This window comes from Amphiura filiformis, chromosome 4 (genome assembly GCF_039555335.1).
Source record: "Amphiura filiformis chromosome 4, Afil_fr2py, whole genome shotgun sequence".
Taxonomy (NCBI): Eukaryota; Metazoa; Echinodermata; class Ophiuroidea; order Amphilepidida; family Amphiuridae; genus Amphiura; species Amphiura filiformis.
In genome coordinates this window covers 22,683,868-22,711,710 of record NC_092631.1, presented here as the reverse complement: position 1 = coordinate 22,711,710, position 27,843 = coordinate 22,683,868, and the positions used below count along the sequence as shown (strand labels likewise).

General features: G+C 38.3%; 1 protein-coding gene across 1 annotated transcript in view; it reads right to left on the bottom strand.

The window, feature by feature from the left end:
- The window catches only part of LOC140150705 (solute carrier organic anion transporter family member 5A1-like), a 43,062-nt gene that overhangs the window by 3,056 nt on the left and 12,163 nt on the right, over positions 1–27,843 (bottom strand). The window contains exons 4-9 of the mRNA XM_072172791.1: positions 16,735–17,064; positions 16,181–16,345; positions 14,834–15,035; positions 1,302–1,449; positions 738–919; positions 291–355 (exon numbers count right to left, since the gene is read on the bottom strand). Of these exons, the coding sequence (XP_072028892.1) occupies positions 291–355; positions 738–919; positions 1,302–1,449; positions 14,834–15,035; positions 16,181–16,345; positions 16,735–17,064 (1,092 nt within the window). The remainder of the gene's footprint in view (positions 1–290; positions 356–737; positions 920–1,301; positions 1,450–14,833; positions 15,036–16,180; positions 16,346–16,734; positions 17,065–27,843) is intronic.

Sequence of the window (27,843 nt, the reverse complement as noted above, 5' to 3'; positions counted from 1 at the left end):
AAATTAATGTGTACTGCAAGTAATTTGTTCCAGGGTGGTGCTACCCCTGTAATCATACTTGTCTATATGGTTCTCTAAGAAGGTGTCAATGCCGTTTTTAAAGCAGTTGGTAGACTTGGCATGCACTACGGTTGCTGGCAATCGATTCCAAGCATTTACGACCCTCAGGGTGAAACAATTTCTTCTAAGCGTGTCCTTGCTTCTCACTTTATTGATCTTTAAATTATGTCCCCTCAGCCCTACCGGGGCTAATTATTATTAAATTTTTATAATATTATTAAAAAACATACCTAGTAGTAGCATAATTATACGTGACACTCCTATTGCTATTGACTTGTCTGTGAATTCCACACAACTGAAAAAACAAAAATAGAAAACAATCAAAACAATTGCACGGTATAGTTATGAATAAGCCTTACACTTTAGGCAATTACAACATTATAACAATAGGCCCCTATATTGTACACGATATAAACTTTAAACAGTCCTAATTAACTCTTTAGGCTATCTGATAGATTAAGTTGTGATTTTCACGTATTTCACCAAAGCTTCACTATCAAAGGCATTTTGCTCTCCCCATATAAAATATCTGAAATCTTTCATTATCAGGCGCGAAGGCCTATTTTAGCCGCTGCGGGTATCGGCTTGACGTTGGTTTGCACCGTGTTTCTCGGAAAGTAAATTCATCATACATATAAAGAACGTGTATAAAAACATGCACAATTATTATAACGTACCTGACTATGATAACAATTCTAGGTGGCACGATGCAGGCTAACAGAAAATTGCCAATGAACATGAAAACCAGGAATGCGATGAGACTTCCACATCCTGTATAGGGACAGGGTCCTTTTGAAGCCTGACTGTCGTTGCCTTCGAATTCTGGATTGGTGGCGACGCATTCGCAATCTATTAAGGTCTAATTACAAAATAATGGTTGTTAAATCAAATGAATGCATGAACAAAGAAACTATTGTTAGAAAAGAAACTAGTGTTTCAAATTCTTGGAAAGAATGCCGCACATCCACACAAATTCCATCACAAATGCAAATGCTACAAAATTGAAAAAAGAAGACGATGTAATGTTTCATGTCCCATTCAGCCTTCAGGTCTATAATATACGGAACCCGCAGACATTTCTGAGCGTTTTATTCCTTGAAAAGGGTGGACATAATGTCCGTAAAATCAAATATAGGTATATCATTATCCATTATAGAATATAAAAAACGTACTCAAAATCAAATCCGGGAATGAAAATCCCCGTGAAAAATCTGCAATATTATCCCAGTCAATTATCTTACTTTGTTTTGGTTGACATCAAGACAGGCAGCGTGGCAAGGCGAGAAGTAGGTGATACCGTCACTACCACAGACGGGAGAGAAACCTAGTGACGATGAGCATCCGCAATCTGCATTGCACGGGGCATCCAAAGATGGAACAACTGTTAAACTGTGTCGATAAAACAAGTTTGTAACGACTGAATATAATTATTATGTTCGACTTTTTGTCTTTACCACCACCCCCCCCTTCGTTTTTCCCCCTTTGGTCTGTCTCTCTCCCTTCTCTCTGTTTCGATGTGATGATATGCTCTCTTTATATCTCTGCTTTTCTAGCTTTCTCTCACGCATCGCGTACGCACAGCCCACACACACATGCGAACGCACCCCATCCCGCCAACACAAGACAATCACACCCCACACCTCCCCCTACTCACCCACCCCCACACACCCCATCAAGCATACATCCACACAACCGCACACCCCCTACATTTAAACCTATACTGTTAACATAACTTGTTGAGTGGAAATGGAACAATGTAGGTTTTCCACATCATGCGATACCATTGAAAAATATCTACATTTCGGTACACCGGCGCGGAGGCTATCTATCCCCGGGTATCTATCTATAGTTTCAAATAAAAGCTATATAATATGCCATCCTCCTTTTTCCGGATAGCTCTATGCATATCTAGCCCCTCCCTCTTTTCTAACTAATAGACTAGTCAAATTAGCTTCAAAAACCCAAAAAGGTAACAGCAAAGTTGTAACCTAAATTCTGTTTTCACAATAGATCCCTATATTGAACATAATATTCATAAACTCGTACGAAATACGAGATGCAAAAAAAATCATAAAACTGTATACAATGTAAAATGTCAAGCTGTTTCAGCACGGATATCTTGTTGAAACCCACTCCAACAACGCGTAACGATGCACCCCTATACACCCCATAAATGTATGCACACTCGCTACCCAATTAACCAAACTACCTTTTAAAATGATTATACTGTTAGACCTGCTGAACAATGCAGTTTTTCCACATCCTGCAATACCGTTGAAGAAGATTTGAACAACGCAGTTTTTCCCCATCCTGCAATAACGCTGTAGAAGAATTGAACAATGCAGTTTTTCCACATCCTGCAATACCGTTGAAGAAGAATTGAACAATGCAGTTTTTCCATATCCTGCAATAACGCTGAAGAAGAATTGAACAAAGCAGTTTTCCACATCCTGCAATACTGTTGAAAAAGAATGGAATACTGCAGTTTTTCCACATCCTGCAATACCGTTGAAGAAGAATTGAATAATGCCGTTTTTCCACATCCTGCAATACCGTTGAAGAAGAATTGAATAATGCAGTTTTTCCACATCCTGCAATACCTTTGAAGAAGAATTGAATAATGCAGTTTTTCCCCATCCTGTAATACCGTTGAAGAAGAATTGAATAATGCAGTTTTTCCACATCCTGCAATACCTTTGAAGAAGAATTGAATAATGCAGTTTTTCCCCATCCTGTAATACCGTTGAAGAAGAATTGAATAATGCAGTTTTTCCACATCCTGCAATACCGTTGAAGAAGAATTGAATAAAGCAGTTTTTCCACATCCTGCAATACCGTTGAAGAATTGAACAATGCAGTTTTTCCACATCCTGCAATAACGTTGAAGAAGAATAGAACAAAGCAGTTTTCCACATCCTGCAATACTGTTGAAAAAGAATGGAGTACTGCAGTTTTTCCACAATCTGCAATACCGTTGAAGAAGAATTGAATAATGCAGTTTTTCCACATCCTGCAATACCGTTGAAGAAGAATTGAACAATGCAGTGTTTCCACATCCTGCAATACCGTTGAAGAAGATTTGAATAATGCAGTGTTTCCACATCCTGCAATACCGCTGAAGAAGATTTGAACAATGCAGTGTTTCCACATCCTGCAATAACGCTGAAGAAGAATTGAACAATGCAGTGTTTCCACATCCTGCAATAACGCTGAAGAAGATTTGAACAATGAAGTGTTTCCACATCCTGCAATATCGTTGAAGAAGAATTGAACAATGCAATGTTTTTCCACATCCTGCGATACCGTTGAAGAGGATATGAACAATGCAGTTTTTCCACATCCTACAATAACGCTGAAGAACAATGTTTAATTTACAAACCATTCTATTTGTTCTGATTTTGTATCTGTGCCAGGTATTTGTATCGTTGCTTTCATCACTCACTCCTGACTCAATCAATCAATCAATCAATCAATCAATCAATCAATCAATCAATCAATCAATCAATCAATCAATCTAATCAATCAATCAATATAATCAATCAATCAATATAATCAATCAATCAATATAATCAATCAATCAATCAATCAATCAATATAATCAATCAATCACATATTCACTCACTACTTATATTCACGCACCGACTTAATCACTGAATCACTTGTGGTCGTGAACTTGCGCTGTGCGGCTATTATACCTTTGGTTTTGATATCCTGCGGTAATTCCAGCAACCGGTTGATTTTGGCATCCTATGAAGACAAATGCTATTGCCAAGAGAGTACACGATAAACTGCACACCATAGACATCATGGTTGAACCAAGTGTTGCGAGATTCAGTCGTTTTACTAAGATACCGCCAACAATCGCACCGAGCCCAAAAGCGGGAATACCGTATCCTGCAATACCGTTGAAGAAGATTTGAACAGTGCAGTTTTTCCACATCCTACAATAACGTTGAAGAAGAATTGAACAAAGCAGTTTTCTACATCCTGCAATACCGTTGAAAAAGAATGGAATACTGCAGTTTTTCCACATCCTGCAATACCGTGGAAGAAGAATTGAATAATGCAGTTTTTCCGCATCCTGCCATACCTTTGAAGAAGAATTGAACAATGCAGTTTTTCCACATCCTGCAATACCGTTGAAGAAGATTTGAACAATGCAGTTTTCCACATCCTGCAATAACGCTGAAGAAGATTTGAACAATGTAGTTTTTCCACATCCTGCCATACCTTTGAAGAAGAATTGAACAATGCAGTTTTTCCACATCCTGCAATACCGTTGAAGAAGATTTGAATAATGCAGTTTTTCCACATCCTGCAATACCGTTGAAGAAAATTTGAACAATGTAGTTTTTCCACATCCTGCAATAACGTTGAAGGAGAATAGAACAAAGCAGTTTTCCACATCCTGCAATACTGTTGAAAAAGAATGGAATGCTGCAGTTTTGCGAGAATCTGCAATACTGTTGAAGAAGAATTGAATAATGCAGTGTTTCCACATCCTGCAATACCGTGGAAGAAGAATTGAACAATGCAGTTTTTCCACATCCTGCAATACCGCTGAAGAAGAATTGAATAATGCAGTTTTTCCACATCCTGCAATACCGTTGAAGAAGAATTGAATAATGCAGTTTTTCCACATCCTGCAATACCGTTGAAGAAGAATTGAATAATGCAGTTTTTCCACATCCTGCAATACCGTTGAAGAATTGAACAATGCAGTTTTTCCACATCCTGCAATAACGTTGAAGAAGAATAGAACAAAGCAGTTTTCCACATCCTGCAATACTGTTGAAAAGAATGGAATACTGCAGTTTTTCCACAATCTGCAATACCGTTGAAGAAGAATTGAATAATGCAGTGTTTCCACATCCTGCAATACCGTTGAAGAAGAATTGAATAATGCCGTTTTTCCACATCCTGCAATACCGTTGAAGAATTGAACAATGCCAATACCGTTGAAGAAGATTTGAACAATGCAGTTTTTCCACATCCTGCAATAACGCTGAAGAAGATTTGAACAATGTAGTTTTTCCACATCCTGCCATACCTTTGAAGAAGAATTGAACAATGCAGTTTTTCCACATCCTGCAATACCGTTGAAGAAGATTTGAATAATGCAGTTTTTCCACATCCTGCAATACCGTTGAAGAAGATTTGAACAATGCAGTTTTTCCACATCCTGCAATAACGTTGAAGAAGAATTGAACAAACCAGTTTTTCCACATCCTGCAATACTGTTGAAAAAGAATGGAATGCTGCAGTTTTTCCACATCCTGCAATACCGTGGAAGAAGAATTGAATAATGCAGTTTTTCCACATCCTGCAATACCGTTGAAGAAGATTTGAACAATGTAGTTTTCCACATCCTGCCATACCTTTGAAGAAGATTTGAACAATGCAGTTTTTCCACATCCTGCAATAACGCTGAAGAAGATTTGAACAATGTAGTTTTTCCACATCCTGCCATACCTTTGAAGAAGAATTGAACAATGCAGTTTTTCCACATCCTGCAATACCGTTGAAGAAGATTTGAATAATGCAGTTTTTCCACATCCTGCAATACCGTTGAAGAAAATTTGAACAATGTAGTTTTTCCACATCCTGCAATAACGTTGAAGGAGAATAGAACAAAGCAGTTTTCCACATCCTGCAATACTGTTGAAAAAGAATGGAATGCTGCAGTTTTTCCACAATCTGCAATACTGTTGAAGAAGAATTGAATAATGCAGTGTTTCCACATCCTGCAATACCGTGGAAGAAGAATTGAACAATGCAGTTTTTCCACATCCTGCAATACCGCTGAAGAAGAATTGAATAATGCAGTTTTTCCACATCCTGCAATACCGTTGAAGAAGAATTGAATAATGCAGTTTTTCCACATCCTGCAATACCGTTGAAGAAGAATTGAATAATGCAGTTTTTCCACATCCTGCAATACCGTTGAAGAATTGAACAATGCAGTTTTTCCACATCCTGCAATAACGTTGAAGAAGAATAGAACAAAGCAGTTTTCCACATCCTGCAATACTGTTGAAAAGAATGGAATACTGCAGTTTTTCCACAATCTGCAATACCGTTGAAGAAGAATTGAATAATGCAGTGTTTCCACATCCTGCAATACCGTTGAAGAAGAATTGAATAATGCCGTTTTTCCACATCCTGCAATACCGTTGAAGAATTGAACAATGCCAATACCGTTGAAGAAGATTTGAACAATGCAGTTTTTCCACATCCTGCAATAACGCTGAAGAAGATTTGAACAATGTAGTTTTTCCACATCCTGCCATACCTTTGAAGAAGAATTGAACAATGCAGTTTTTCCACATCCTGCAATACCGTTGAAGAAGATTTGAATAATGCAGTTTTTCCACATCCTGCAATACCGTTGAAGAAGATTTGAACAATGCAGTTTTTCCACATCCTGCAATAACGTTGAAGAAGAATTGAACAAACCAGTTTTTCCACATCCTGCAATACTGTTGAAAAAGAATGGAATGCTGCAGTTTTTCCACATCCTGCAATACCGTGGAAGAAGAATTGAATAATGCAGTTTTTCCACATCCTGCAATACCGTTGAAGAAGATTTGAACAATGTAGTTTTCCACATCCTGCCATACCTTTGAAGAAGAATTGAACAATGCAGTTTTTCCACATCCTGCAATACCGTTGAAGAAGAATTGAACAATGCAGTTTTTCCACATGCTGCAATACCGTGGAAGAAGAATTGAACAATGCAGTTTTTCCACATCCTGCAATACCGTTGAAGAAAATTTGAACAATGCAGTTTTTCCACATCCTGCAATAACGTTGAAGAAGATTTGAACAATGCAGTTTTTCCACATCCTGCAATAACGTTGAAGAAGAATTGAACAAAGCAGTTTTCCACATCCTGCAATACTGTTGAAAAAGAATGGAATACTGCAGTTTTTCCACGTCCTGCAATACCCGTTGAAAAAGAATTGAATAATGCAGTGTGTCCACATCCTGCAATACCGTGGAAGAAGAATTGAACAATGCAGTTTTTCCACATCCTGCAATAACGCTGAAGAATTGAACAATGTAGTTTTTCCACATCCTGCCATATCTTTGAAGAAGAATTGAACAATGCAGTTTTTCCACATCCTGCAATACCGTTGAAGAAGATTTGAATAATGCAATTTTTCCACATCCAGCAATACCGTTGAAGAAGATTTGAACAATGCAGTTTTTCCACATCCTGCAATAACGTTGAAGAAGAAGAATATTGAACAATGCAGTTTTTCCACATCCTGCAATACCGTTGAAGAAGATTTGAACAATGCAGTTTTTCCACATCCTGCAATACCGTTGAAGAAGATTTGAATAATGCAATTTTTCCACATCCAGCAATACCGTTGAAGAAGATTTGAACAATGCAGTTTTTCCACATCCTGCAATAACGTTGAAGAAGAATATTGAACAATGCAGTTTTTCCACATCCTGCAATACCGTTGAAGAAGATTTGAACAATGCAGTTTTTCCACATCCTGCAATACCGTTGAAGAAGATTTGAATAATGCAATTTTTCCACATCCAGCAATACCGTTGAAGAAGATTTGAACAATGCAGTTTTTCCACATCCTGCAATAACGTTGAAGAAGAAGAATATTGAACAATGCAGTTTTTCCACATCCTGCAATTCCGTTGAAGAAGATTTGAACAATGCAGTTTTTCCACATCCTGCAATAACGTTGAAGAAGATTTGAACAATGCAGTTTTTCCACATCCTGCAATAACGTTGAAGAAGAATTGAACAAAGCAGTTTTCCACATCCTGCAATACTGTTGAAAAAGAATGGAATACTGCAGTTTTTCCACGTCCTGCAATACCGTTGAAAAAGAATTGAATAATGCAGTGTGTCCACATCCTGCAATACCGTGGAAGAAGAACAATGCAGTTTTTCCACATCCTGCAATAACGTTGAAGAAGAATTGAACAATGTAGTTTTTCCACATCCTGCCATATCTTTGAAGAAGAATTGAACAATGCAGTTTTTCCACATCCTGCAATACCGTTGAAGAAGATTTGAATAATGCAATTTTTCCACATCCAGCAATACCGTTGAAGAAGAATAGAACAAAGCAGTTTTCCACATCCTGCAATACTGTTGAAAAGAATGGAATGCTGCAGTTTTTCCACAATCTGCAATACTGTTGAAGAAGAATTGAATAATGCAGTGTTTCCACATCCTGCAATACCGTGGAAGAAGAATTGAACAATGCAGTTTTTCCACATCCTGCAATACCGCTGAAGAAGAATTGAATAATGCAGTTTTTCCACATCCTGCAATACCGTTGAAGAAGAATTGAATAATGCAGTTTTTCCACATCCTGCAATACCGTTGAAGAAGAATTGAATAATGCAGTTTTTCCACATCCTGCAATACCGTTGAAGAATTGAACAATGCAGTTTTTCCACATCCTGCAATAACGTTGAAGAAGAATAGAACAAAGCAGTTTTCCACATCCTGCAATACTGTTGAAAAAGAATGGAATACTGCAGTTTTTCCACAATCTGCAATACCGTTGAAGAAGAATTGAATAATGCAGTGTTTCCACATCCTGCAATACCGTTGAAGAAGAATTGAATAATGCCGTTTTTCCACATCCTGCAATACCGTTGAAGAATTGAACAATGCCAATACCGTTGAAGAAGATTTGAACAATGCAGTTTTTCCACATCCTGCCATACACATCCTGCCATACCTTTGAAGAAGAATTGAACAATGCAGTTTTTCCACATCCTGCAATACCGTTGAAGAAGATTTGAATAATGCAGTTTTTCCACATCCTGCAATACCGTTGAAGAAGATTTGAACAATGCAGTTTTTCCACATCCTGCAATAACGTTGAAGAATTGAACAAACCAGTTTTTCCACATCCTGCAATACTGTTGAAAAAGAATGGAATGCTGCAGTTTTTCCACATCCTGCAATACCGTGGAAGAAGAATTGAATAATGCAGTTTTTCCACATCCTGCAATACCGTTGAAGAAGATTTGAACAATGTAGTTTTTCCACATCCTGCCATACCTTTGAAGAAGAATTGAACACTGCAGTGTGTCCACATCCTGCAATACCGTGGAAGAAGAATTGAACAATGCAGTTTTTCCACATGCTGCAATACCGTGGAAGAAGAATTGAACAATGCAGTTTTTCCACATCCTGCAATACCGTTGAAGAAAATTTGAACAATGCAGTTTTTCCACATCCTGCAATAACGTTGAAGAAGATTTGAACAATGCAGTTTTTCCACATCCTGCAATAACGTTGAAGAAGAATTGAACAAAGCAGTTTTCCACATCCTGCAATACTGTTGAAAAAAGAATGGAATACTGCAGTTTTTCCACGTCCTGCAATACCCGTTGAAAAAGAATTGAATAATGCAGTGTGTCCACATCCTGCAATACCGTGGAAGAAGAATTGAACAATGCAGTTTTTCCATATCCTGCAATAACGCTGAAGAAATGAACAATGTAGTTTTTCCACATCCTGCCATATCTTTGAAGAAGAATTGAACAATGCAGTTTTTCCACATCCTGCAATACCGTTGAAGAAGATTTGAATAATGCAATTTTTCCACATCCAGCAATACCGTTGAAGAAGATTTGAAAAATGCAGTTTTTCCACATCCTGCAATAACGTTGAAGAAGAAGAATATTGAACAATGCAGTTTTTCCACATCCTGCAATACCGTTGAAGAAGATTTGAACAATGCAGTTTTTCCACATCCTGCAATACCGTTGAAGAAGATTTGAATAATGCAATTTTTCCACATCCAGCAATACCGTTGAAGAAGATTTGAACAATGCAGTTTTCCACATCCTGCAATAACGTTGAAGAAGAAGAATATTGAACAATGCAGTTTTTCCACATCCTGCAATACCGTTGAAGAAGATTTGAACAATGCAGTTTTTCCACATCCTGCAATACCGTTGAAGAAGATTTGAATAATGCAATTTTTCCACATCCAGCAATACCGTTGAAGAAGATTTGAACAATGCAGTTTTTCCACATCCTACAATAACGTTGAAGAAGAAGAATATTGAACAATGCAGTTTTTCCACATCCTGCAATTCCGTTGAAGAAGATTTGAACAATGCAGTTTTTCCACATCCTGCAATAACGTTGAAGAAGAATTGAACAAAGCAGTTTTCCACATCCTGCAATACTGTTGAAAAAGAATGGAATACTGCAGTTTTTCCACGTCCTGCAATACCGTTGAAAAAGAATTGAATAATGCAGTGTGTCCACATCCTGCAATACCGTGGAAGAAGAATTGAACAATGCAGTTTTTCCACATCCTGCAATAACGCTGAAGAATTGAACAATGTAGTTTTTCCACATCCTGCCATATCTTTGAAGAAGAATTGAACAATGCAGTTTTTCCACATCCTGCAATACCGTTGAAGAAGATTTGAATAATGCAATTTTTCCACATCCAGCAATACCGTTGAAGAAGAATAGAACAAAGCAGTTTTCCACATCCTGCAATACTGTTGAAAAAGAATGGAATGCTGCAGTTTTTCCACAATCTGCAATACTGTTGAAGAAGAATTGAATAATGCAGTGTTTCCACATCCTGCAATACCGTGGAAGAAGAATTGAACAATGCAGTTTTTCCACATCCTGCAATACCGCTGAAGAAGAATTGAATAATGCAGTTTTTCCACATCCTGCAATACCGTTGAAGAAGAATTGAATAATGCAGTTTTTCCACATCCTGCAATACCGTTGAAGAAGAATTGAATAAAGCAGTTTTTCCACATCCTGCAATACCGTTGAAGAATTGAACAATGCAGTTTTTCCACATCCTGCAATAACGTTGAAGAAGAATAGAACAAAGCAGTTTTCCACATCCTGCAATACTGTTGAAAAAGAATGGAATACTGCAGTTTTTCCACAATCTGCAATACCGTTGAAGAATAATTGAATAATGCAGTGTTTCCACATCCTGCAATACCGTTGAAGAAGAATTGAATAATGCCGTTTTTCCACATCCTGCAATACCGTTGAAGAATTGAACAATGCCAATACCGTTGAAGAAGATTTGAACAATGCAGTTTTTCCACATCCTGTAATAACGCTGAAGAAGATTTGAACAATGTAGTTTTTCCACATCCTGCCATACCTTTGAAGAAGAATTGAACAATGCAGTTTTTCCACATCCTGCAATACAGTTGAAGAAGATTTGAATAATGCAGTTTTTCCACATCCTGCAATACCGTTGAAGAAGATTTGAACAATGCAGTTTTTCCACATCCTGCAATAACGTTGAAGAAGAATTGAACAAACCAGTTTTTCCACATCCTGCAATACTGTTGAAAAAGAATGGAATGCTGCAGTTTTTCCACATCCTGCAATACCGTGGAAGAAGAATTGAATAATGCAGTTTTTCCACATCCTGCAATACCGTTGAAGAAGATTTGAACAATGTAGTTTTTCCACATCCTGCCATACCTTTGAAGAAGAATTGAACAATGCAGTTTTTCCACATCCTGCAATACCGTTGAAGAAGAATTGAACAATGCAGTTTTTCCACATGCTGCAATACCGTGGAAGAAGAATTGAACAATGCAGTTTTTCCACATCCTGCAATACCGTTGAAGAAAATTTGAACAATGCAGTTTTTCCACATCCTGCAATAACGTTGAAGAAGATTTGAACAATGCAGTTTTTCCACATCCTGCAATAACGTTGAAGAAGAATTGAACAAAGCAGTTTTCCACATCCTGCAATACTGTTGAAATAGCATGGAATACTGCAGTTTTTCCACGTCCTGCAATACCCGTTGAAAAAGAATTGAATAATGCAGTGTGTCCACATCCTGCAATACCGTGGAAGAAGAATTGAACAATGCAGTTTTTCCACATCCTGCAATAACGCTGAAGAATTGAACAATGTAGTTTTTCCACATCCTGCCATATCTTTGAAGAAGAATTGAACAATGCAGTTTTTCCACATCCTGCAATACCGTTGAAGAAGATTTGAATAATGCAATTTTTCCACATCCAGCAATACCGTTGAAGAAGATTTGAAAAATGCAGTTTTTCCACATCCTGCAATAACGTTGAAGAAGAAGAATATTGAACAATGCCGTTTTTCCACATCCTGCAATACCGTTGAAGAAGATTTGAACAATGCAGTTTTTCCACATCCTGCAATACCGTTGAAGAAGATTTGAATAATGCAATTGTTCCACATCCAGCAATACCGTTGAAGAAGATTTGAACAATGCAGTTTTTCCACATCCTGCAATAACGTTGAAGAAGAAGAATATTGAACAATGCAGTTTTTCCACATCCTGCAATTCCGTTGAAGAAGATTTGAACAATGCAGTTTTTCCACATCCTGCAATAACGTTGAAGAAGATTTGAACAATGCAGTTTTTCCACATCCTGCAATAACGTTGAAGAAGAATTGAACAAAGCAGTTTTCCACATCCTGCAATACTGTTGAAAAAGAATGGAATACTGCAGTTTTTCCACGTCCTGCAATACCGTTGAAAAAGAATTGAATAATGCAGTGTGTCCACATCCTGCAATACCGTGGAAGAAGAATTGAACAATGCAGTTTTTCCACATCCTGCAATAACGCTGAAGAATTGAACAATGTAGTTTTTCCACATCCTGCCATATCTTTGAAGAAGAATTGAACAATGCAGTTTTTCCACATCCTGCAATACCGTTGAAGAAGATTTGAATAATGCAATTTTTCCACATCCAGCAATACCGTTGAAGAAGATTTGAACAATGCAGTTTTTCCACATCCTGCAATAACGTTGAAGAAGAAGAATATTGAACAATGCAGTTTTTCCACATCCTGCAATACCGTTGAAGAAGATTTGAATAATGCAGTTTTTCCACATCCAGCAATACCGTTGAAGAAGATTTGAACAATGCAGTTTTTCCACAGCCTGCAATACCGTTGAAGAAGATTTGAATAATGCAGTTTTTCCACATCCTGCAATACCGTTGAAGAAGATTTGAACGATGCAGTTTTTCCACATCCTGCAATACCGTTGAAGAAGAATTGAATAAAGCAGTTTTCCACATCCTGCAATACCGTTGAAGAACATTTGAACAATGTAGTTTTTCCACATCCTGCAATAACGTTGAAGAAGAATAGAACAAAGCAGTTTTCCACATCCTGCAATACTGTTGAAAAAGAATGGAATGCTGCAGTTTTTCCACAATCTGCAATACCGTTGAAGAAGAATTGAATAATGCAGTGTTTCCACATCCTGCAATACCGTGGAAGAAGAATTGAATAATGCAGTGTTTCCACATCCTGTAATAACGCTGAAGAATTGAATAATGCAGTTTTTCCACATCCTGCAATACCGTTGAAGAATTGAATAATGCAATTTTTCCACATCCTGCAATAACGTTGAAGAAGAATTGAACAAAGCAGTTTTCCACATCCTGCAATACTGTTGAAAAAGAATGGAATACTGCAGTTTTTCCACAATCTGCTATACCGTTGAAGAAGAATTGAATAATGCAGTGTTTCCACATCCTGCAATACCGTTGAAGAAGAATTGAATAATGCAGTTTTTCCACATCCTGCAATAACGTTGAAAAAGAATTGAACAATGCAGTTTTTCCACATCCTGCGATACCGTTGAAGAAGAATTGAATAATGCAGTTTTTCCACATCCTGCAATACCGTTGAAGAAGAATTGAACAATGCAGTGTTTCCACATCCTGCAATACCGTTGAAGAAGATTTGAACAATGCAGTTTTTCCACATCCTGCAATACCGTTGAAGAAGAATTGAACAATGCAGTTTTTCCACATCCTGTAATACCGTTGAAGAAGAATTGAACAATGCAGTTTTTCCACATCCTGCAATACCGTTGAAGAAGAATTGAACAATGCAGTTTTTCCACATCCTGCAATACCGTTGAAGAAGAATTGAACAATGCAGTTTTTCCACATCCTGCAATACCGTTGAAGAAGAATTGAACAATGCAGTTTTTCCACATCCTGTAATACCGTTGAAGAAGAATTGAACAATGCAGTTTTTCCACATCCTGCAATACCGTTGAAGAAGATTTGAACAATGCAGCGTTTCAACATCCTGCAATAACGCTGAAGAAGAATTGAACAATGCAGCGTTTCAACATCCTGCAATACCGTTGAAGAAGATTTGAATAATGCAGTTTTTCCACATCCTGCAACACCGTTGAAGAAGATTTGAACAATGCAGCGTTTCAACATCCTGCAATAACGCTGAAGAAGAATTGAACAATGCAGCGTTTCAACATCCTGCAATACCGTTGAAGAAGATTTGAATAATGCAGTTTTTCCACATCCTGCAATACCGTTGAAGAAGATTTGAACAATGCAACGTTTCAACATCCTGCAATAACGCTGAAGAAGAATTGAACAATGCAGCGTTTCAACATCCTGCAATACCGTTGAAGAAGATTTGAACAATGCAGCGTTTCCACATCCTGCAATAACGCTGAAGAAGATTTGAACAATGCAGCGTTTCCACATCCTGCAATAACGCTGAAGAACAATGTTTAATTTACAAACCATTCTATTTGTTCTGATTTGTGCCAGGGATTTGTGGGCGTTGCCTTCATCACTCACTTCTCACTTCTCACTCACTCACTCACTCATTCACTCACTCTCTCACTCACTCACTCACTCACTCACTCACTCACTCACGCACCGACTTATTCACGCACCGACTTATTCACTGAATCACTTGTGGTCGTGAACTTGCGCTGTGCGGCTATTATACCTCTGATTTTGATATCCTGCGGTAATTCCAGCAACCGGTTGATTTTGGCATCCTATGAAGACAAATGCTATTGCCAAGAGAGTACACGATAAACTGCACACCATAGACATCATGGTTGAACCAAGTGTTGCGAGATTCAGTCGTTTTACTAAGATACCGCCAACAATCGCACCGAGCCCAAAAGCGGGAAGTAAAATTAATCCTGCATGAAGATAACAAAAACTTCAGGATGTTAGACGAGCATAACTTATATTTTTATAATTATATAGTGGTGTTACATGTAGAACTCAAATATTGAGACAAATAAAGCGGTCACATAAGACTTTAGAGGAATAGTTTGGGCTCTAAAGGAGATTTCTGCTCCAATGTGCGGTTTTTTTTCACGGGAGGTGGAAAACACTCAAACTGTTGTGTTGATATAGTAGGCTTTATAATAGCCCTTTCTGTTAAAACTCAAGACCGCAAGACCTATGGAAATATAAATGCGATTATTGGCTTTCTTGGCTCATTTCCTATAAGATATTATACACTGCAGTGTTAAGGTGGTACTACACCCCTTGATAAATTTGTGACTATTTTTGCATTTTTCTCAAAAACTAATAAAACACTGGTAACAAAAGTTATGTACATTAAAGGGGCAAGTAATCCAGTTACTACACTGGAATTTCAGTGACTCAAGACAAGTAGTTATTGATTTATTGATCAAATATTGGTTTCCCTCATTTTTGACTGTAACTCCACAACTGTTGTCTGTGCTGAAATACAATTTTCAGTGCAGTAGTTGTAGTCCTTGCCCCTATAATATACATATCTTACTTGTCACCAATGCGCTATAATTTTGCGAAAATGCAAAAATAGGCACAAATTGGCCAGGGGTGTAGTACCCCTTAAATGAATTAAACTTTTGAATTGGGAAAGATCGATCGCTCTTGCATAACATTGCAGGCTCCCTCTCCCAGCAGCCCTTTTCGCGAAAGCTCAAATGATCCTGACTTTGATCTTCTCTTGTTTGGTCAACATTGCGTGGGCAGTGCCTTAAGAATTGAAACGGAAAGATCTATGCTAACCATGCCCGACAATTTTGCCGACTGTCGGCGTTTTCGGACATCTCTGGTGTAATTCCGTCAAAGCTATAATTCTATGTCTCTTAAATGGAAATAGGGTAAAGGAAAAGTCCAAATTAAGATTGAGAAATCAGTCTTAAAGATTGAAAATTCAAACTAAATTCCATTGCATTTTCAATCTAATTTTAGACTTTTCCCTCAACACAATCTTTAAGATTGATTTTTCAATCTTTGGTTTTAAGAGAGTAATCATTTCATACAAATTGCATGCATATGCACCTACCCACTGTAATATTCGCCTTCTTTGTGGGTAAACCAAATTGTGTTTCCAAATATTTAGGCAGAAAAGCGCTGAATGAATATATAATGGCCCCTTGCATCATCATAGACCCACAGAGTGAGACGTACACTTTATTCCGACATAGACGCCATATTGAGAATATCAACTCTGCAATAAAAGAGTGAGAAATAAAACAGGATTAAGGATTCTCCTTTGTAGATTCTTTGGAATAAAAATACATCATGTATGTTGAGATGCAATTGCCCGACGGATATTAAACAGCCTTGGGTATGAAAAGAGGCGTTTGAAACTGGGGTGAACCTAACCTGCCTGGTTATAAAATTAATCGATGACAAGGTTATCTCTGAATTTGACAGGTGCTAATTGATGCAATAACATTAAAACATCAATAAGCACCTGGCAAACCTTGTCACTGATTAATTTGATAACCAGGCAGGATTGGTTCTCCCCAGAAGAACTGCTCTGGTGGGCCTTCCTCTTTAAACAAAAAATAAAACAGGCCTATTTAGAGTAAAAGCATTCATACTTATACCTACCCTTAAATGTTAACAGCCTGTTAGTTTTGTTTCTCGGTAGCTCGCTGTGGCTGTCAATTCTGTGTTCGAGACCATTGTTTTGATCATGTTGATGGCATCCATTTTGAACTAATTTCTTTGGAAATCCCCAGAATGGAATAGAAAAGAGTAAGAAAAGTGATGTTGCTATAAGGAGCCCCAACCACCAGGCACCAACATATCGTGGATCTCGTGGTGTAATCTCGATGGTTTCCGTGTCTACTCGATAGAAATCGACCCATAAACCAACGATGGAAGCGCTAACTTGGAAACCTATGACGCCACCGACTCCCCACATACTTTCCATAATTCCTATAAGAAATAACAATTGAAAACAAGAGAGGAGAACTTATTATTAGTAGGAAGCAGTGGCATACGGTAGCGCGAGTCATTATATGGGGGGCACCGAAAATGATTGGGGGCTCATCGGGCCTGTTATGGAGGGGGAGAAGCCATTTTCGACAAATTTCTAAATTTTCTAATCGATGGGGAATAGAGGAATTTTATGATCAGCTAAGATTCGTTCTAACTGGCTCTTCCTCGTCTTTATGCTACTCTGCCCTCGCAACAACCTGAATCCCGATCTGATCCCCTAAATCTCTACCACGTGATGAATACTGAATAAATAGCACAATATTTAGGGCAGTAGATCGAGATGGCGGTTATTGCCCTGCGCTCTAGGCTTATGTCGCTTTTTGTCTCGCTCAAGACACTCATACTACTCACAGTGTATATTACCAGTATCAAGAGTTCACGATTTGACATACTTTTGCGTTATTGTAAAGAGATGTTTTTGTGTGCTGCATGAAGTCCAACTTTCTCCCTATATTCTCTCACCCCGTCTCTCACTCGCTCACACCGGGCGCTTTAAAGCCATATTATAACATTTCTGTAAAAATAGATTAGTATTTATTTTCCATAAAATGTTAGCTTTTACTGTCAGATATGTCCCCTTTTAATTTTGAGCCGAACAAGTGACGTGAGGTAAAGCATAGAAAAATGGAATTTAGTACTAGCGCCCATGCATGTTTCTCCCGCGGTTGTAATACGGTACGATCCTCGGGGTGTGTGTGTATGTGTATCCCGCACGCCGTGTATACGTACTGTGCACACGTGTTCGACTAATATTTCCATCGTAATAATAAAACGCCGGTTCCATCGTTTTATTCAAAATCTCGGATTTTGACAAAACTACAGCACCTAAAGTGTTGATTTTTGCAGAGTATCTTTATTGACTAAAGTACATTTCAATCGTGTAAAAACCAGAATTTAAAAAATTTTTGAGGGCGTTCTCCTCAGCAAATGTTATAATATGGCTTTAATATACCCATCTACTTTCTCTCTCCATTTCCCTTTCTCCTATATTCACACACAATAGACCGAACTATTCAGTCATTTGCTCATCCGGAGGATCGTTAAAATGATTAAAATTCAGATTTTGTTACCTGGCTTTGTTAGCGTCATAAATGTGCTAGCATAGCCTGCTATTGGTTAAGCCGAATCTGTAATATTTCTCTGCTTAAGCAGAGAAATTAGCTATGTACAAGTATTTGAATGGGGTTTCAATTTTGTCAATACTATTGTTTCCTCGATTTTAAACCAAATTTTTCGTTTCAAAAATACCTTGAAAAAATGACTTATCCTTATTTATACACATTTTTTACACTTTTGCTGTGCATGTGATCACTGAATAAACCTTTATGTTTGCTGTTATCCTTTTTACTTCCTACGCGTTAGTGCATAGACAGTACTAAAAGAGGACTTCCCTGTCCATGACACTAACGCACTTATACCTCGGTGATAATAGATGTCTACATCATACATCATGATGAGACATAACTGATATCCCTCAATTTAAAAATTAGAATTAAATACAAGACAATGACCATGAAAATTTAAAGGAGCTATGCGTCCTCCTCGAATATTCCCTTGCATCATTTCACTAAAAAGTTGTATTGTACTGAATGTATCATGAGGTGTTGTTTCAGACATGGTAGGATTATGTTGTCAGTACGGGCCGTTTCGATAGGGATTTTCTAATGTATTATATTTCCATCCCAAGACCTATTTAAAATATACCGGTAGATTGTATTTGACTTTCCTGGTCATAGGTTGCTATTTAGGTTATCTTTCCTGTCCGTCAAAATATTAACGCCGATAGCATTAATGTACGTTCGTACCGTCGATCTCGTCATTTCTCGTCAGTGGATGAATGATAGACAAATTTAAAATGTGGGAAGGCGCGGCTATCATTAAAGGGGAATTTTATTATTCTAGCGTCCTCTTTTATGGTATAGGCCTGTCATAGATATCCAAGAAAAAAGACTATTCCCAAAATTTCAGTTGATTCCGATTTTGCGAGTTATGTTTGATCATATCATGGCTCCATGGCCACTGTGCTGTAATTTCGTTCCGTTTATCAATCGTAAAATGTGGCGATATTTTTGATAAACGAATGAATTCGGAAGACTTTTCTTGCTGTAATTTCGTTCCGTACAATTTTTTGCATACAAACATTACGTACGCCTATCCGGAGGTATTCGGTGATATAATTTTTTTTAGAAAAAACTGGGGGATAAGGCTATCAGATCACAAAATGTCAAAACATAGAACTTCAAATTCAAAATGGTCGAAAACAATGTTTTGGTGTTCCTAATTATTTGTGTTTCTCTGTTTTGTTGTCAAAGTTAAAGTCTACCCAGAAATTGACTCATAAATATATTGGAACACATGAGCTGACAAAATTAGTTTTCAACAAAAGTCGATACTCGCCAATCAAATAGCGAGAAGTCGTATATTTATCTGGCGATTGGGCTACGATATACCAGTTTAAATTCATACAGATCAAATGTGTATTTAAAATGGGGATAACTGAATGGGTAACCCCATTTTGAAATCTACCCTCTCTGTGTGGAAGATATACGGTATACTCTCTTAATGTAAAAGAAAACCCACTCTCCATAAGGGTGAGAAGAGTGAAACCAACTCCAAAGGTAGAGTAAAAATTACTCTTTCAAGAATGAAAATCAGTCATAAAATAAGTGTGAAAACCACACTTTTAAGATATGATTAAGGGACACTATACTCTTTTTCGATAACGGCCTTTATCAATTACCGTAAAAACTCGATAGTTAGCATACATGCTTTACTATCGAGCGCTTTTAAAACATGCAAACATGAAGAGCCCCATCCACAAAAGTGTAAAGGGTTTTGAGCAAATCAGCGATACACATAGTTATATACGAACAAGTAAACCTGCCAATGTGTGTCTCAACCCCATTAGCTCATGGTAAAGCGTCAGACTTTGGTACAATTTCATGTTTTCAAACGCGCTCGATAGTAAGCACATATACTAACTATCGAGTTTATGCGGTAGGTTATCATACATGTAGATTGAAAGTATAGTTTTCACTCTTTTAGGAGTCGTTTGCAATTTTGAATTATGATGTAATCATGTTAATTATGTAACATTAATTAATTACTCAGTTGTCACCAATCACCATAAAATAAATTATGGCGCTCATAGATTTCACAATCTGTTTCGTCTACACGGTCTACAAAGTATACTTGTAAAGCAGTAAGCAAAGATCTTTAAATCTGGTCTAAGTCACCCTTAAATGACCTTATAACTTCTCAGTTCATTTGTTTTTCACAGCGAAATACTTCATCAGGACACGGTGACTGAATGAATGATCCGGCCTTGTTATGCCTAAGATATTCATTTCAGCAACACACACCGTTTCATTTGCAGGTGACGATAGACCTAAGTCGGCATCAGTAACACTTCTTTTAAAAGCTTGCATATTATTCTTTCTCAGTAAGACACGCAAAATATAAATAAAGGGGAGTCATTACTCGTTGACTGCCGATAAAACGCCCAATAAAGACTTAGTCACCGGACCGCGCCGGCCAGTTAAAGTACATGCCCTATCACACCACTCCACACCATACATAAATTCTCCCAGTCACATTTCCCAAATATGAAATTAAAAAAGTCAAATTTTAATTTACTTCTTTTAAAGTTTGGCAGAGGCGGGGTTCGAACTCACGGCGCAACGCTTAGTACTCTATGAGCCTAGCGCCTTAGACCACTAGGCCACTTGTCTTCTTGTTATTCAGCTGAAACTTATTTAAAAATATAATCGCAACTTCAACATAGGCCTACCACGTGACAAGCAAAGGCAGAAAACGTATTATATTTTGGAATTTTATCTGCTTAAAACATTAATGTGTATTATAATAGAGCTACCATTATTTATATTGTTGAATTCTCAAGCGCATAGAGACAATTAATACGAGCGTCCTATGATACATACACAATACATAAAATCGATTTTGATCTTCGGCATTACTCGGTGACCTCCGATAAAACGCCCAATAACGCCGGTCAGTTAAAAAAAATGCTTAAGTACATGCCCTATTGAGATAAGCAATCCTTTTGTGATATGTCCATTCATCCATATAATAATAGCAATCAGATTTTTGGATGGATGTTTTACACAGTGATTGGAGAAGAAGCTATGTAAATAATCAAAAGTACATGTCTACAAATTGACAAGGACAACTCCTTTTGTCAAAATTGTTTTCACCTATTGCTCAGTATGTTAATTAATCCGATTAATTACGTAATTTCGGCAGCGTATGATATATCAGTACTAATATGTAGGCCCAAGGAGGTTAGATATAGAAAGAAGAGGAAATAGATTACGTATCGCATATTGGTCCTTTGTGCCTATTAGAGTTTCCGCCAAGGGAGGAAGAAAAAAGGAAGGGGGGGAAGGAGAGAGAGGGAGAGGGAGACCGATGGAGTCACAGGGCTCTAAATTACATAGGCGTAGATCGGGGGGGGGGGATAAATGCCACAATATTTTGCCAGGGGGATGGTCAATATAATCACCCCCAATATTGACGCCTGTGTATTGGTTTGTGTCGAAATTAACCTCATATTTGGCCATTTTATAGCCGCAGAATGCCATTTTTAGCGCTTTGCGCGAATTTATTCCACTTTTGTCCCATATTTCACCAGTTTAGTTTCAATAGGCCTATGCTAAAATTTTCGCGCTTATTTGTACCATAAGGTTCACTGTACTGGGTAGGCCTACTTTTAAAAAATCCTAACCTAACCTAAAACATAACTTTAACCCTTAGATTGGAGCTCTACTAGAAGTAAAAAATATAGATAGTGAACGAATTTAGTATTTCTATATCATTGAGCGTGTTTATAGTGAGCCAGATTATACGGTATTTAGCTGGACTGCCACGCAGTCTATATTTGTTTATGTTTTACTAACCATTGCAAATCTAGACTACGCGGTAGTTTAGCTAAATAACGGAAAGATTGTCTCACTATAAACACGCTCATGAGCGTGTTTATAGTGGGAGCAGATGTGCGGTACATTGCGGTACAATTTCTACCCGGTTAGAGATTATCCGGATACTTGCCCACTATAAACACTATCAGTATATGTATGTACGGTACATCGATATCCTTCTAAACCGAAGGATATTGTGGCGAGATATTCCCACTATAAACACACCAGTATAAATTGTGTGCGGTATTACCGGAAGTGGGAGCTTCTTTATGATGCGTAGGATGCGCGCAGGACATTCGGAACGATTCTCACCCCCAAGAGTTATCAAAACAGAAGCTGCATCAGAGATACACCACATTTCGCCATAAAACATTCTAGAAACGCTTGCTGTTAGAATAAGAAAAATTTTAATGCTAATTTATTGCACATTCTAGGGAAGCGTGGTTACCTTTTTAAAATAACCGAGTGAGAGGGTTTTCAAGAAAATATTTTTCCTGTCAAAACTGAAGCATCCTCTGTATAAAAGAAAATATGAATATTAACTGCACATCATATATAACGATTCGTGATACCCAATTGTGGCATATTTGATGTCGTTTAAGAAGCAGAGAATTTTATTTCAATTTTATATACGCAGAAATATTTTTTTAATTGAGCAAGAAAAAAAAAAAAAAAAACGTTGAAAATCCTATGTGAATATTACATTAGACCCGGCAAAAGATTACTGTTTCGTTTTTATGGTAATCTAATCTTTTATTTCCTGAAGAAACATTTGGGGTCTAAAATGGACTTTTTATGTAATTGATAAAAACATCGAACGTGTATACAAGAAAATGGTAGGTTTTCCTCTATAGTATTTTACTGACCATGGAAATGTACTGAGACACAAGCACGTGTCAAAATCGATATAATGTATTGTCCATACAGACGCCCAGTTATGTTTATTATTGGATTTTTTTTTGTATAAAACACACAGTTAACAATAATTGAGCGCTAATAATACACATAAATGTTTTTAGGCATATAAAATTCCAAAATATGGTACGTTTTCTGCCTTTGCTTGTCACGTGGTAGGCCTATGTTGAAGTTGCGATTATATGTTCAAATAAGTTTCAAATGAATTACAAGAAGACAAGTGGCCGAGTGGTCTAAGGCGCTGGGTTCATAGTGTATCCAAAGCAGTCCGCCGCCGTGAGTTCGAACCCCGCCTCCGCCAAACTTTAATGAAGTAAAATAAAAATAAAAATTTTACTTTAAAAAATTTCATATTGGGGAAATGTGACTGGCAGAATTTATGTATGGCGTGGAGTGGTGTGCATCAGAGAGTAGTTATTCTTGAGAGGGCACTCACCTCATTTGCATGGCAAAATTACCCGTCTCCTCTGCAGCCAATTTGGTTTCGCTCCATCGAAATCAAGCTGGTCACGGAGGAGACTACTTTCCTTTGTGTTTGTTCATTTGTGTATGGAGAGCCCTTCTTGGAGTCCGTTTGGACTCAGGCTACGCTCTCAGCTAGAGTCCGACGCTGCATTGTACTAGAAACACCTTCTCTGTGAACTCGCTAGAGCAAGGAAAATAAAAACTGGTTTCATTACTATCTGTTTTTGAGCTTTTTTTCAGGTCTGCGACCATGGTGTTACCACAACTGTCTTTGCGTCATTAACATGTGCTGGAGTCTAGCACAGGTCAACCAAAGTCCCGGATTTTAATAAGACAATAATGATTGACACACACACCAGGAAGTTTATCATCCAAAAGAATGAGAAAATTTAAATTTTCACCATTTTGGCCGTTTCTCATCAAAATGTCCGTTTTCTCATCCAAAACTTCCTTTAGTGTATTAAGTTAGCTTAGGCCTATAGTATTGATCCTAAATTTGCTGGTAGGGTAAAACTCGTTTTAGGGGGGTGTTTAAAAAGTTGGCCACACATGCGTATAGGCCTACATTATCATACTTGAGTGCCCCTCCCCGGTGAAATTTGAGACTCATTTGGTCACTGTCCTAAGCGTCCTTGCCCACACGAGTCGCCCAGGAGTAGGCCCTACCCGGCATTATTAATTATTAGTGGTTAGCCTCCCTAAATACAGTCGCGTATCGTGTTGTCAATTATCGTTACTTGTGTCCATGGATATGACCCCATGTATATAAAGTAGGCCCCTAGTCTTCATAGAATTCACACAGTTTATGCCATGTCATTTACGGATACAAAGAGGATAATAATGTTGAGGGCGCCCACAAAATCTTACACCGTCTTACACAATGTTCCAAGGCAAAGTTCAGTTTAATATTTACTCATCGTAAAAATACAGACGTTTTATTATGTGATGATGTTGTCTGGATGGGTGGACAGTTGTCACACTGTGGAAAAACAACAACCGGGAATCCGCATTCATTTACAAATAGCATAAATTAGTATCACATAGTGGCCTCCGTGCAGTGGAAAACCTTAATTCTTTCATCAAAAAGAAATGAAAATGACAAAAAAAACGGATCCACCTGTACGCCTATAAAATGGGCACAGAAATTTGTCTCAAATATGAATGAATTTTAAGATATGATGAACCAATGACCTGACGCCATGATAGTAGGATCTATTAGTCGTTTTATATACAATGTATATACCGTGCTGTCATAATACCAATATTTGACATAATATATAACGAGTAATATTTAGCATTGTAAATATGCAGTTCATATGCACAAACGAACACTGATCTTTATGATATTCAGGTTGTTGTACATCTCATATAACATGTCATATAGGAGGTCATATGTGTTGACCTTCTCCTATTGTATTTGTTCATCTGTGTATGGAGAGGATTAGCGCCATTAAAACTCCATCAGTATTTCGGCGTAGTTCTGTGAACTCACCAGATTGCTATTCCAAGTACTTTGATAAATACAGATAATATGTATTAATGGGTCGAGGCGATTGCATTGAAAAACTAATAAATTATTCATAACAGTTACGTAATCAATCGATAGTGCGGACACTTTTCATTTACAAACCACCAAAATTCGTAATCTTTTAGCGTTGGAAAAGAAACCACGTGAATAGAGTGTCATCCCCCTGGCTGCATGTTCACCGCCATGATCATATTGTTGAATGGGCTCTTTATAGCTCGCGCCACAATATTTACACATTCCCCGTGTGACCTCGGGGTCATTGCAAATGTACGATAATGTTAGTTGGTATATAATTTGTGCGGTAACTGTGTCTCACTATAACCAGCAAGGGTATCGGTACATATACAAGGATTATCGTATACGGTATACTCAAAATTTGGTATATTCACTAAAAACACGCTCATATGAGAATGATGAACATAGTCATTGATGCATCAGTTTTAAAATAGACTAGGCGGTTACCCATATTTGGCGGTTCTCGGCTGGGCGCGATTACCAGGCTGATGGTGATATGCCCATATGACAATTTTTACTATATAATTTGACCTCAGATGACCCCAGGGTGACATTGGATGACCCCAAAATGACCTAAACTTATAACTCTAAATGTTGACTGTACCTACCAAGTTTCATGCCCATATATGAGCTTTTACTAATTTGACCTCAGATGACCCGTGGTGACCTTGGATGACCCCAAAATGACCTTCAAAAAATGCTGCTTTAAATGTTGACTGTACCTACCAAGTTTCATGCCCATACGACACTTTTAGTAATTTGACCTTAGATGACCCCTGGGAGGGGACCCCGTGGTCGGATGACTTAACGAACATAGACATCTTCTTGCCAGGACAGAACTACACCCACCCACCGAGTTTGAGCCCCCTAGGACCTAGTTTCATGCCCATATGATAGTTTTTAGTCAGTTGACCTCAAATGACCCCTGGGAGGGAGCCCCGGGGTCGGACGACTTAACGAACATAAACATCTTCTTGCTAGGACAGAACTACACCCACCCACCGAGTTTGAGTCCCGTACGACCTAGTTTCATGCCCATATGACAGTTTGTAGTCATTTGACCTCAAATGACCCCTGGGAGGGGCCCCGGGGTCGGATGACTTAACGAACATAAACATCTTCTTGCCAGGACAGAACGTCACCCACCCACCGAGTTTGAGTCCCGTACGACCTAGTTTCATGCCCATGTGACAGTTTTTAGTCATTTGACCTCAAATGACCCCTTGGAAGGGGGCCCCGGGGTCGGATGACTTAACGAACATAAACTTCTTCTTGCCAGGACAGAGCTACACCCACCCACCGAGTTTGAGCCCCGTACGACCTACGACGGCCTCACATTAGCAGTCACAGACAAAACCTAAATCTACAGAATATATCCATTACTCGTCGATACTCGAAAGAGCTCAAAATAAATAACTTAGAAAATTTTCTTGATGTCCTTTAACATGTTTTCATAGTTAACCATCGTTAGCCATGGATATCTATCATGAGAACTGACCGGTGACTAAGTCCGATTTATTGGGACGTTTATCGGCAGTCAACGAGTAATGTTGTAATCAGTATTGTGCCCATGATGGATTCAACACCCCACCCGGGTTTTCTGAAAATCATGCAAAATCTAACCTTCAGCCAGTAGCGTAGCCAGGGAGCAGATTGCCTCCCATGACAAAAAATGAAAGAGAAACCCGGGAAGGCGGAGGTAAAGAAAGGGGTAAGGAACCTGTTTTCCACCAAAATTCACCCGATCATGGGCAAAAACAGTGTCCCAATGATACAAGCGGGAATTGTTTTCGTCTTTTCCCCCAACACCCCCCCCCCCCACGAAGAAAGCTGTTTACGCGACTGATTTCAGCCACTCACCCTCCCCCTTCTCACCCTCCCAGTGTACTTCGAGCCAACGTTATAGCCGGTTTCTTTGAACACCCGTAATTATGTCATGACCGACAACAAGGAAATCGAGACGGTATGGTCATTTTTCGGCACTGTCACTTTAATGAGCCTCGGAGTCGCATGTCATAATCCAAGTATTTAGTTTCCAATAGAAGCGAAACATTTGATCCATTTGTGATGATATTACATGCAACCAATTCCTGGTAAATTAGACAATCTTTTGTTTCAAACTTGATATTTGTGGGCAGCATTGGGTTAAAGTGGAGGCTATCATGGGTTGTCGACCTTCCCATGTATCTTGTTAACACTGTGTGTTCATGCCGCTTTCACATCAGGGAAAACAAGAATTGGAAAACGATAGTCTGATGAAGTGTTTATCTTTGGAACTGAATCGGTGGGAAGATATGAAGTACTGTCATATTGTGACTTTTGATATTATTATTGTGACTTCAAAGTTTATTGCTTTATATTTACTTAGTCGGCCACCGGAGGAATATTAATAATCGTGCAAGGCTGTTCGATAATATCGTGGTTTAAGGTGGATCGGAGGGGAGCATGACCATAATATAGCGTTTGCACTTAAACATTTAGGGAAATAAAGCTGACACGCAAAATGAATGGTATGGGTATATAAGGGGGTATCATTTCTGCTCCATATGCATGATTTTTGTCGGGACTAGGGGGAAACGTCCAAAACATATGTTTTGATATTTGGCCTTAACACAAGAGCTGCAAGACCTATGGAAATATATACGATTATTGGCTTCCTTAAATCATTTCAGATGAGATGAGATGAGATGAGATGAGATGAGATGAGATGAGAGGAGAGGAGAGGAGAGAGGGGAGGAGAGGAGAGGAGAGGAGAGGAGGAGAGAGAGGAGAGGAGAGGAGAGGAGAGAGAGGAGGAGAGGAGAGGAGAGGAGAGGAGGAGGAGAGGAGAGGAGAGGAGAGGGAGGAGAGGAGAGG